The sequence below is a fragment of the Gadus morhua genome, chromosome 9 (assembly GCF_902167405.1).
Source record: "Gadus morhua chromosome 9, gadMor3.0, whole genome shotgun sequence".
Lineage (NCBI taxonomy): Eukaryota > Metazoa > Chordata > Actinopteri > Gadiformes > Gadidae > Gadus > Gadus morhua.
Window position 1 is genome coordinate 13,558,359 of NC_044056.1, and position 13,106 is coordinate 13,571,464.

General features: G+C 41.4%; 1 protein-coding gene across 2 annotated transcripts in view; it reads left to right on the top strand.

The window, feature by feature from the left end:
- The first annotated feature begins 798 nt into the window (after positions 1–798).
- map1ab (microtubule-associated protein 1Ab) overlaps positions 799–13,106 on the top strand; it is a 42,073-nt gene continuing 29,765 nt past the window's right edge. The window contains exons 1-2 of one of the 2 annotated variants that reach the window (XM_030366442.1): positions 799–1,072; positions 4,350–4,451. In XM_030366442.1, coding sequence (XP_030222302.1) covers positions 811–1,072; positions 4,350–4,451 — 364 coding nt within the window. In that variant the 5' untranslated portion in view covers positions 799–810. Of the gene's footprint in view, positions 1,073–4,349; positions 4,452–10,781; positions 10,863–13,106 lie in introns of those variants that run through there. The other variant, XM_030366443.1, reaches the window with a different exon arrangement.

Sequence of the window (13,106 nt, forward strand, 5' to 3'; positions counted from 1 at the left end):
TGAAGGTGCATGCGTTTGGAAATATTTGCTGGCATGATGCTTAGGCTTACATGTGTGGCTTTCATATGCTTTGAAATACGCTGTGTATTCATCCATAAATTACAAGACAAGTTTCTTGAAAAACTATACAATTTTCCCATGCTCAGCCTCACCTATGACATCTAACACCTCTCCCTGGTGAGATGAGAACGCATGGGAACGAGGATATCTTTCACCTTAAACTGATGCAATTAAAAATATCACATTAAACCCTAGGTCCATACCGCTGGTGTTCTGTCTAGGGTTGGGCTTTATGTGAACAGCAACCGAGAAAGCTAAACAAAGGCATTATACATCAGTGTTTATCTGTATGAATAGGAAATGTTCAAACCAAATGCTCTTGCTAAATGGCTTAGTTTCACATCTGGAATAATAAACAACTGAAACAAAGTCTAAACGAGTAAGAGCAGGTTATTTTTTAAGTCCAATGCCCCTGCATGATGTCTTGTACAGAAATGAAATGGAATCCGTGTTTTACTCTGGAACTTATTTCGTTATGAGCCTACTTATTTAGTCTACCAAAAAAAAGTTTCTCATGTAATTCAACATTAATATTAGACTATTGGCCTGGACTTTGGCCTTAAATTCAATCTCGTCGTCTAAGGACAGACTTGGATAAGCCATTAAGTGACATCACTTCACTGCAATCGGGCTGTGGACCAATCAACGACGAGACCACCGCTCAAAAACTGTATCCATGAACTCTACCCCCCGCGCACTGAACACCGTGACTACCCCTACCTTACCCTCGCTCAAACCGGCGCAGTTGTCATGGCGATGCGATCAGCCCCGGCGTCTGCACGAGGGGTTGTTGCCATGGAGATTCCGGTCCGAGGTTCTCTAGCGGTGGTTGAGGAGGACGATGGAGTAGGCGCACCGCCACCCGGGTCCGAGCCGGAGCATCATCAGCACCGCGGAGAGCGACAGCCGCGCGGACCGCTGTTCGATCAGCGGAAGTATTACATGCTGGTGGTCATCGGAGAGATCTCCACCGACCATCAACTCAACGCCGCTAGAGATCACATAGAGCGGGGTGGGTGTTTTCAATTGTTTTTCAAATTGGCCAACGTAACGACGTTATTCAAATATGTGGACCAAAGGATGATGTGAGCTACCAAAGGTATAGAATAGTGTTGTGTTTTGAAACAACAGCGGTTTCCCACGGACAACAATCTATGGCGCATTAAATGGATGCCACATCGGGAGCAGCTGCAGCATTGCAGTATGCAATGCAGTAACTTTCCGGGGGTAAACAAAGTGTGTCCTGACTATATGCTATGCGTTCACTTACAAGTTGTGCATGTTGTGTGTGCTTAAATTGTGTGGGTGGGAGTGAGTCCTAATGACAAAACATCGTTTTGAATAAGATATTCCTTGGGGATAAATGCTCTTAGGGAAATCAAACTTATTCTCAAACTTAAATTGGGATTTCAAAAATGCACAATGCGCTTTTAATTATTATGAATATGATTATTATGAGGATGATCATCGTTCGTATGATTATAATGATTCATAGGAAGGAACACATATGAATTTATCAAAGTCTTTAGCCTACATTTATTCATGATGACTTATATAATAAATTCATTGACATTACAATGGTGTAAGGTCGTACTGTTCTCTGAATAGAACAATGTTTAATCACTCCGTAGGAGCAGCCGATATCCTTCATAAAGCTGTGTTGCAATCCAAAGTATAGCAGAGAATAATTCGAATTCTTAACAAAAACACATTTCATGACTACTTAATGGGCTTGACAACAGTGTGAACTTGACTTGTTGCTATTTCTCGCTAAGTCTTTTGAATTGGGCTTGTAGATGATTTAAGTATCAACATGTTCTTTTTGGGAATATTGGTAATGTTGACAGATTAAAAGAAAGAACACAAACAAGTAACACAATTCTGTCTACTCCATTGAACAGGCCATCACCACCACAGTATGGACATGGTAGGCTTATAGATGGAAATGTCAGAATCTTTTGATGAGGCCGATGCCCATTTTATTTGATCTACACATCGCCTGCTCTGAACAGAGCAACAGATCATTCACAGAAGGCGGCCATCTTTAAAGTGTGTGCCCTTTCCAGGCGAGTGTCTGGAAAAGCGCTAAATAAATTCAATGAATTATTATTATTATTATCTACCTCAGAATTATTCCTTGGTTATTTCCGGCATGAACCTTCTATAGTCGAAGTTGATAAGTGAGCATACTGTAGGGATGAGGAAGGACACGCAAACATTTAATTCTTTCTAGGCTGTAGCTTTGTGGCCCATTGTAAATGTATGTGTAATTATCCACTATATTCATATTATTTTTCATGCATGCACTTGCAGGCACCACCATTCAATATCGAGCATTTCGATGTTAGATCATTAAAGCCACGAGACCAGCAGCGGATTGATACGTGGGCGAGGGCTGCGGTCTTCAGTTGGCAGTTAACGTTGAGACCACTAAAGCCACTGAAGATCAGCCGACTCACAATCGTGTTTTTCATTTAGTGATTCAGGTAGTTAAATATTCTATACATTCATACATGTTGTCAGTAATGTAGGTTCTCTATTTAGTGTACCCTTAACCATTGTCGATGTGTAGTTTGTAGTTTGTTAGCGGTATAGTTGCGCGAGGCTTAGCATCCTAAACGGGGACAAGTTGATAGATAGCTTGCCGTTAACGAGTGTTGGATGTCCAATTACACCTGTCAATATGTCAAGGGAGTCCGATTAACGTAACATTAAATCCTATATTCATACATACGAATGAGTGGAGTTACTTAAGAGTATATTGTAGTTTATATTTCCTTTGCTTTATTATTTTTCTCCTAAGGGTTTTATTTATTTTCTTTTAAGGGTGTATCAGCAGTTTAGAGTTGCCAAGGCAACCTGGCAGCTTGCGGGTTGTGATACTGAAGAAAAGAGATGAATGTCTTAAATCGGCAATTAACATCGCAAACCGTAAAGCCACTGAAGATCATACGACTCACAATTGGGTTTTTCATTTATTCTTTTAGGAAGAATACATTTAAGTATGTCAGAGTCAGCCTGCCCTCTATGGGCGTAACCCATGACCACATGAAGTCACCTGATTAAAGGCTGCAGTCTTTCTTGCATCATCCTACAACCTTGTTGTGTTCAGTCCTCCTAGGGTAATAGGTGCATCACGTGTCATCCTCTAGTATATCAATCACCAGGTGTTACCTCATCTTTTAACGATCCTGTGAATCTTATTATATGGAAATATCTATTACCGTTTCATATCACCTCTTGCACGTTTTGGGGTTCCACTTCATGGTTGAATGAAGTTATAAGTGTCTCTGTATGTCGCTTTGGACAAAAGCATCAGCTAAATAAATATAATGTAATGTTATATGTTCTTCAAATGATGAAGCATTTTTTCTCTCAAAAGGAAGCAAACCTTAAAGGCTATGACACCAAGCGGGGAGAATGCTTTTGTGGTAGCATGCCTGTTGAAAACACCAGTGCTAGCTGTTATAACAGTGACACAGCATTTCCTTGGAATAAAAGACTGCAGCCTCCAGTCTGCACTCCAGTCCCAGAGGGCAAAGCAAGTTATTAAACAGCTTTGATTTTTGCAAAGAAGCGATTTGCTGTTTGCATACTGACAGTCGTGTCCACAAATTATCTAATTGTTGAGCACAATGTGCAGTGTGTGGACCCAAGCACAGAGTAGGATTTGTTTTCCTCCACAACAAAAGAACAAAAGAGCATATTACCAGGTCCTACCTTGTGACATGAAAAATAAGAATAGATGCTAAGAGAGCTGACTTCTTTACAATACTTGCTTTGCGAATAACAAAAAGTGGCATTAAGTGAACACTGAGCAGAGAATAAAGGAACTGGGAAAACGAAATAGACTAAACATCTGAGACATATTACTAATAAACACTGTTGAAAGACAACTTAGGATGACAAGATGACATCTAGATGTAGGAAGAAGCATCGAAGGAGTGTAGTAAGACCCCACCTCTCGATTCTTAATCATTTTTTTCTAACTATTACTACTACTACTACTACTATAGAATTGACAAACCGATCCCTGTATATTTTTGACATTGTTTGTGTGTTTGTGTGTGCGTGTGTGTGTTTGTGTGTGTGTGTGTGTGTGTGTGTGTGTGTGTGTGTGTGTGTGTGTGTGTGTGTGTGTGTGTGTGTGTGTGTGTTTATGTGTGTGTGTGTGTGTGTGTGTGTGTGTGTGTGTGTTTATGTGTGACAAATGACAAATTAGTAGTTCAGAATTTGGATTTTTGTGATGCAATTGTCCTTACACTGTACTATATAACGTTATCCTCTAGGGATTCGCTCTTGGGACGTAGACCTCAACACCTGTGATCTCCAACAGCAGCTTCTGCACTTTATAACACGTCATTCGGCTCACTTCTCTGCCGACGTCAGAGGTGAGTACCTGTATAGACGTTAAACGGGTCAATGAATCAATTGTTTGCACTCTGTTGGTGTTCAATGGGATTGTGCCCATATAAGCCTGCCTAATTTTCTGTTCACTCCGGAAACAATTTGTATGTTTATCTGACTATTTTAACAGGCCACTATTACTGACCTTAATAAATAAACATGCATAAACTGCTGAAATACAAACAAGTGTTTCATAAGCAGAGTTCAAATTATTCAAAATTACGTAAAATAATGGATAGGGCTCAGCCTAGATATTTCCCGACTTGACTCGAGGTAAACATGTTATATATGGATTTAATGATTTCCATACAGCAAGACAAGTAGATGGTTCCATACCTCTTCTTACCTTGATGCAGCACAGCACACTCTGATCCACTTGGAGGCCCACCTTTCATAACATGATCCTTACAATTTGTTGTTATTTTTTCAGTACTGCATCCCCCTACCATGTATACATGCATGGTGCATCTTATCCCTGTACAATGATATTTGAGGAATTTCTGTATTTATATGCAACGGGATGTAATTGAATAGGCATGCATGTAGCTTCATAATTTCCTGACCATTTAGACTTATGAAGACTTCACCAAGCATGATCACTGAAGCACAGATAACGAAGACCTTATACTGGATCCTTATCTAGAGGTTGAATCTTGACAGTATGGATCTGAGCGTTGTTGTTGTTGATGTTGTTGTTGTTTTGATTTAGTATAAGTGTTTAGTATATGTATTTTCTCCTTATTTCTCTCTATGTACTTAGGCTCTTATTCACTCTTGTAAAATTAACGCAACAACTCTGCTAAGTAATATATTTATGTGTGTGCGTGTGTGTGTGTGTGTGTGTGTCAAGTACACAGCACATGAACAAGGGGGCGTCCCGCGGTTTGTCTCTATGTCACCTCACCTTCACTACTGTCAATCCCTGTATAGCCGGCTGAAATCTTGCCACTTGTAAAAACTGAAAAACACTGCTTGCCTTTCTTGTATGTGACCATGTCACTCCTGGTTTACCAATTCAAGATCCAGGCTTCGAACTAAGATGTCATTCATCGATTAAGTAATATATACTTTACTATAGTATGCTATTTATAATCATCTGTAGAAAATTAACCGTCAGTGGATTAGGTCATTAAAGTTATGTATTTAACTTCACACATACATTTGACATCATTGTTAGACCTATGTTCAAGTGAGTGGATCATTTAATCTCTGCAATGGATGTGATGTTTATTTTGCTTTCTTTGTTGGTGGGAAAGCGTGGGAAGGGATCGAGGATTCCAGGGGATCGACTTATTCCTTATCCATCAGAATCCTCTTTCTTTAGTCTGCAGTATATTGTAGATCAATAACCCTTAGGTGAGAGGAATCCAAACGCTACAGAAATAGACTGGAGGATCACATTGCACTGGGTCCACAGGAAGTTCGCTGTTCTGGCCAATGGACCCCAGTTGTCCTTCAATTTCTCTCCTATTGGAGAGAGAACAATGGATGGAGAACCTCTGAATCACACACAGGTTGTTCTAAACTAGACATTCAAGGTCTAGTTTAAAAGACCCACAGAACCTCCTGGGAAAATCTGGGTGACCTTCAAGGTCTAGTTTAAAAGACCCACAGAACCTCCTGGGAAAATCTGGGTGAAGATAAAGGGTTAGACACTGTAACACTGCTTGAGCATTGGCTTCTTCATGGTGAACTGATGATGCAGGTGATAGCCCTTCCTCTAGTGAGATCAAATATAACATATTTTTCAGAAAACCTGTTCTCTTCCAGCATGCAATATGTAAGGATGTAGGTATCTTAGCTGTGCCAGGTTTAAAGGGGTTTGTGGTTACGAATTTTCGGTCAACTAGGTGCATTTATATTGCAAATCGCAAATATTTCATGAATTGATGGCTCTGTGTGGAGGTGTGAAGGTTCTCGAATACCATCACCACACACTAAACCCTGAGCTAGCCTTGAACACACACACACACACACACACACACACACACACACACACACACACACACACACACACACACACACACACACACACACACACACACACACACACTCACACACACACAGCTCATTACATCTCTCTCTCTCTCTCTCTCTCACTCTCTCTCTCTCGCTCTCTCTCTCTCTCTCTCTCTCTCTCTCTCTCTCTCTCTCTCTCTCTCTCTCTCTCTCTCTCTCTCTCTCTCTCTCGCTCTCTTTCACTCTCTCCCTCTCTCACTCACTCACTCACTCACTCACTCACTCACTCACTCACTAACTCACTCACTCACTCACTCACTCACTCACTCACTCACTCACTCACTCACTCACTCACGCCCTCACTCACTCTCTATCACTCTCACTTGCTCGCTCACTGGCCTCATCGACCACTCACCCACCCACCAACTCACCCACCCACTCACTCACCCACCCACTCACTCACTCACTCACTCACTCACCCACCCACTCATTCACTCACTCACTCACTCACTCACTCACTCACTCACTCACTCACTCACTCACTCACCCACCCAGTCACTCACTCACTCACTCACTCACTCACTCACTCACTCACTCACTCACTCACTCACTCACTCACTCACTCACTCACTCACGCCCTCACTCACGCCCTCACTCACTCACTCTATCACTCTCACTTGCTCGCTCACTGGCCTGACCGGGCATGGCCCGGTCAGACCAGGACCTGGCTGCAGTAGAGCAGGGATTAGTGTCAGTGGTTTACTCTCACTAACTCCCACACTAAATTCACTGTGCACCAAGCCTCTCTCTCTTTCTGTCTCTCTTGTGTAGAGATATAAGTATGGGTCTGCTCCTTTTATGTACCAAGGAACGGGCAGCAAACTTATCTTCACTTGTTTAGTCTATTACCCCTGCTCTGGTACATAAAGGTCCCATTGTTTGGGTTAAGAGTGATACCATGGTTTGTCCTACGATGAGACCTCTACGTAAAGGGTGTAAGTGTGTGTGTGTGTGTTGTATTGATATACATTGTATGTATGTGGCAGACGGGGGGAAATTCTCACTTAAGCCAGATAAGCAGCTCCAAGCAAATCTGATTAGCCGACCTATGGTTGGAGTAGCGTCCTGAAGTTGTTACAGTTAAATAGTAAGAGTAGGTTCACATGTGGCTTTATAAATTGCATCAATATCATTTGCTCCTTTAGATTTTTGTTTTTATTTCCATTTCCACTCACTTAACAGAAGTGCACTTCCTTTCATAGGCTCAGGACATGGAGCATATGCTTTGTTGCTGTTTCAGCCATTGATTTGCTTCACTTTTGTGTTTTAGATACATTAGGAAGCTGTAAAATAGCTGACTAAGCATACCTCTCTCCTTGCTTATAGCAGCAAAATGTTTAAGCTGTGTGTGTTACATCAAGTGAACTGTGGTAACCGAAGCATTATACAAATCACCAAAAAGAATACAGCAGTGTGCATCCATGTAATATTCCTGCAAGTGCTGCTAATCCTGAGAATAGCAAACTCTCTGAATGGCAGCAGGAGATAGTAAAGGAAGAATACGCGAGAATGCACATATAAATAATCACATTGATCTCAGTACTCCAGGATTTGAATTATTATTAGGGTTTAATGGCATAATTGTTGATTTTTTGTAATAGCAGTATTCTCCACCATTTGGGGTTAGACGCAGACATAGAAAACGATAATGGTGGTAGACGCAAGGTTTCGTTTCTCTGACACAACCAGCCATTCAGAAGTCAAATGATAAACAGGATGTCAGGTTGATTATTTATTAGTTATAATATCATTAGGTATAGTCGTTTTGTAGTTATGTATCACTTTTTAAATACATATTTAACTTTCGTACAATCAAGGAAGTAATGAAAAAGCAAGTAAATTACTTGCATTCAATGACTGGGTCAGGAGAAAAACATAATGGTAAAATTAAAGAAAAAACACCATGTGTCTAAATTTCTCTGGTAATGAAAATGGATGTAGGAAGAGGGTAGCTATTCATGACTATTGTTTTTATTTCTGCTGTGTCATAGAGTGCCCAGCCATGCAGGGTGTGATTTACATTGCAGTTTCATCGTCTGACCTCTACATCACTATCCTGTGTTTGTGTGTGTGAAGGTGCTTGTGTATGTGTGTCTCTGTGGGTGCGTTATTGCGTGCGTGTGTGGGAAGGGAGTCTGATAAGCCTGATATGTTGCTTAAGCTAAATATAAATCAAGGTGACCTACTCTTTCTTTTGTGGGTCACTTTATCCTGGAACATCCCAAAATATACGTGCGCCTTCCCAAACACTCTCCCTGTCCTTCTCTGTCCCATTTCAGACTTATACACACATCAGATGGATGCCATCATGGAAAAACACAGAATGGAAATTCCTACACTTCATATTGCTCACCCACAGCCATGTCTGCAAAAAACATGCTGCAACTTCACGATTGTTATAGCAGAGAAAAATAAGTTGTTAGATCCCGTGTCATGCTCTCTGTGCTGAGCCATCTTGGGGAAAGAGCTTGCGTACAGTGTACTCCGCTCTGTCTGCATCGCTGCACATCGTGTTGTCGGGTGCTTTCTAGTAAAACACTCCCTGGTGCCTGCAGCGACACGGAGAAGGGTGAGCAGTTCAAACATCCATTTTTAAGGCCCTGTGAGCATTCATCAGCTTCCGTTGGTTGCATATCTTGCAACCTAGAAACCTTGTAAAAAATACTATCAAAATAGTGAAGGATGGTTCCTCAAAATGATGAGAAGCTCTACAATATATTTGTCCCAAAAGTTGACCTGTTTCCAGGTAGAAGTGGTTCAGGGTGTGGTGATGAGGTCACAAATGGTTACTGAAATTAGAAACAGATCCACAGCTCGATTTTTGGAATCAACATTTCCATGAAGGTGTTTTCTTTTCCCCAGGGAAAAACATTTTTAAATTACTTCAAAACACTCTTCAATGGGGTTTTCTGAGCTACATTTCGGCTGAATGAAATGGATTTCATAATGCTAATCCGATAGCGCTGAACTGCAGTGTCATCGTGGACATTTTAATCTCACTGAGCGATAGCCTGCTTGCCTAGCTTTGGTGAATCCAGAAGCGCTTGATTGAACATATTTTTATTTGTATTAGAATTTTGCTGCATTATATTTTGAGTTTAATTTACAAGAAGAGCATTCGATGGATGCCAAAGCAAGCTCATGTGGGTTACAGCTATACACACTTCATTGTGGATACTCTCCCACAATGGAAATGTATTATGACATCTTACTCTACTTCATAAATACATGTGTAAATGTGTGTGTTGTTTGGTGTGTGTGTGTGTGTGTGTGTGTGTGTGTGTGTGTGTGTGTGTGTGTGTGTGTGTGTGTGTGTGTGTGTGTGTGTGTGTGTGTGTGTGTGTGTGTGTGTGTGTGTGAGACATTTCAGAAGTACTAGGCCGTCTTCCAATTTGACGCTTGAATCATAAATTATTGAAGCAACTGTTGAATAATGCAAAGCCTTGATAACGATCCCAGGGTCTGCAATCCATGCAGTCTTGGGGTGGGGTGGGAGCAGAGGCGACAGTAGAGTGAGTGAAAGGGTACCAAGTGATAGACCGAGTGAATATCTTCTCTCTGATACAGGCACAAACACGTAGGCTATCGTGCGTTAGAAGTGTAGCAACAGCCCACATATTTAGGCCACCACACAATGCGACGTATAATAACACAGGTCGAAAGCTGTTTAAGACCGCTGTTTTGAATGGGGGTGTAATCCATTGTCATAACCCCCACATGAATTTAACGCAACATCTTAACACTGAAGAGAGCTCTGGTGTTAAATGCAATCATAGGATTTTGTTTGTAGTCTACCTGTTGATAAAATGCTGCGTCATTCGATTATTAAAACATAGGGTTAATAAACCCCACCACCCCGATGCATGGAGTTCATCCATTCATGCGAACAACAGTTTATCAGCTCGTCACGGGTGTGAACTGGTGCAATATGTGAGTCGCGTGCGCCCCTCCCTGGCTCAGAGCGGCAACGGGACGCAGCTAAAGGCTGAGGGCTCCTGCTTCACACCATCCTGCCGCAGCCCGCGCGTACTTCGATACCAACAGTCTGCGTTCGTGAACATATACCTGTATGCCAAATTCTACTCTCTCTACATCTCTCGTCCACTCTCTCTCTCTCTCTCTCTCTCCCTCTCTCTCGCGCGCGCGCACGCCTGTCGCGCACCTCTCTCTCTCTCTCTCTCTCTCTCTCTCTCTCTCTCTCTCTCTCTCTCTCTCTCTCTCTCTCTCTCTCTCTCTCGCGCGCCTGTCGCGCGCCTGTCGCGCGCCTCTCGCGCGCCTCGCTCTCTCGTCTCTCTCTTCTCCTCGCTCTCCTCCACTTTAGTGCAGCTGACGCACACAAACGCGCAGCCGACTCTCCTCCGAGACACAACTCTCCGGTAAAGTAGCTCTTCAAATTTAACTATAGGCCTATGTAAACGAAATAAGGCATGCTTTTTGTGGCGGTAAGTCAACTCATAGGTGTTTGCATGAAAACAATTAACAACTATTGTGTTTTTGATCCGAATTGAGAAGATATTTTTGGTTGACAGACGTGACGTTATCCTTAATAGACGGCATGCCAGCCGGTTTCTTAGGAAACGACGTTCATCATCCTGTTTGTCGCCGTGACTTTGCTCAACAGCACCCCTCGCAACAATATGCGCTTCGTCCGCAGTTTGTGTAGCCTAAGTCCACGAAATAAATTAGGGCATGAGACAGCATAACGAGCCAAGCAGTCGATCTATTAAGTCGAACTTGACATAAAACAAGACACAGGAGAGGGCTTTCCATCAGACGTGATTAATGCATTTGATTAGACGCCTTGACACAAAAACAATTTCGGGCAATATAAGGCAAAATAGGAACTGCAACATTACATAATAAAATAATGTATAAAATAATGTTAGGCGGTTGCAATGTTATTGTTTTGGTATTTTGGTTTACGTGGGCCTAAGAAGCGCAATGCTTTTAAAATGAGACAATATCAGACATAGTCTAGGAGGTTCTAAAAACGGACCACCTCCACCCCTTCGACGCAAAAAAAAAAGAAAGATGCGACGCTTATATTTTCCAACAACCTGTTTTTTCTCTGTTGATAACAAATCTTCGGTTATGTGTCGCAAGTGCCGCCAACTCGAGGTTGCATTGAAGTGAGTAGGCTAGTTGGTGGCAATGGTTCTAGTATTGGACCATAGAGTATTGGACTAGTGAGGCTTGGTCTAGTTAGCTGTTTTTGACCTGGGAGACTGGTTCTAGTCTGTGGTATTGTACCACAGTATTGGACCAGTGAGGCTTGGTCTAGTCAGTGGTATTGGACCAGTGAGGCTGGTTCTAGTTGTTGCTTTTGGACAAGTGAAGCTGGTTCTAGTTTGGAGCATTAGACCATGTCTAATGTGTCTACTATTTTTAGTTTGCGATATTGAACCATAGTATTGGACTAGTGTGACTGGTTCTAGTTGGCGCTATTGGACCAGTAATGATGGTTATAGTCGGCAGTATTGGACCCTATGCAGAAGTTTTCTGGTAATACATGAACAACACACGCATTTATTAATGAAAAAAGCTACGTCATAACTAGTAGCTTGTTGTGCTTGTAGGCGTGATGGAGTAGCATATACATAGGTGGACTGTTTCTGGACTATTTCTGGTTTGTAATGAATTGCAATCCTAATTGCAACACACTTGCTTCTTAGAACTCATTCTTTCAGGTCAAATGTTTGGTGTATATTTTGCATCTAAAGTATAAAAACAGTAGGAGCCAATATTACAACGTTTTGTCACGTAATTTCAGATTGGCTACTAATAAAATAAGCTTATTTATGCAGCCGAAGTGAGGAAAGTTCAAGACGGTTTAAAGTATACTTTTGAGGTAAAGCTCAATAACTAGGCTGCTTGTGTTGGTCAAAGGCTGCTTCACCTAGATGAAATCACTCCCTTTAAGCTCTCAGTTTATGGCTCCATTGTATATTTGTGACTGTGACTCTGTTTTAGGGGTGTGCCAAATAATCGTCATGACGATGCATCGCGATTCTAATTTTCACGATCTACAGCATCGATTGTTGACGCCAAGAATCGATTATTAATTTAAAAAAATTAATAATTACAATTTTTTTTTTTTTTTTTTTTTTTATATAGTTTTATAAAGCCTATTCACTTTTTGTGGCATCAGTTTGTCCTCTTATGTTTATGAAATGATATTGTTGTTATAATGGCAGCTACTTCCAAAAGGGGAAATGTTTGAATGTTTTCATTTCATTGGTTTAAAGGACCACTGAGGCCATGTAAACGGCACTGATTATCCTTATTTTGTTATTTTAAGTTTTATAGATCCTTAGCACTTCTTGTCAGTGTATCCAGTAATAGTCGTTTCAATAAATACAGCTATGTATGTTGAGTTGCTTTGAGTTATCAATTGAACACACTATCCAGATCATACACAGCCAGTCAGCCACTGGTAATGGCTTAATTTTTTTTTAACAGTGTTCAGTGAAAATTCGCAATGCATCGCAATAATTCAAGTATCGCGATGCATCGTGATAGAATCGCATCGTGGCATGTGAATCGTGATACGAATCGAATCGTGACTTCTTTGGCAATACCCACCCCTACTCTGTTTGCTGTATGGTTTTAGCTTGAATGTG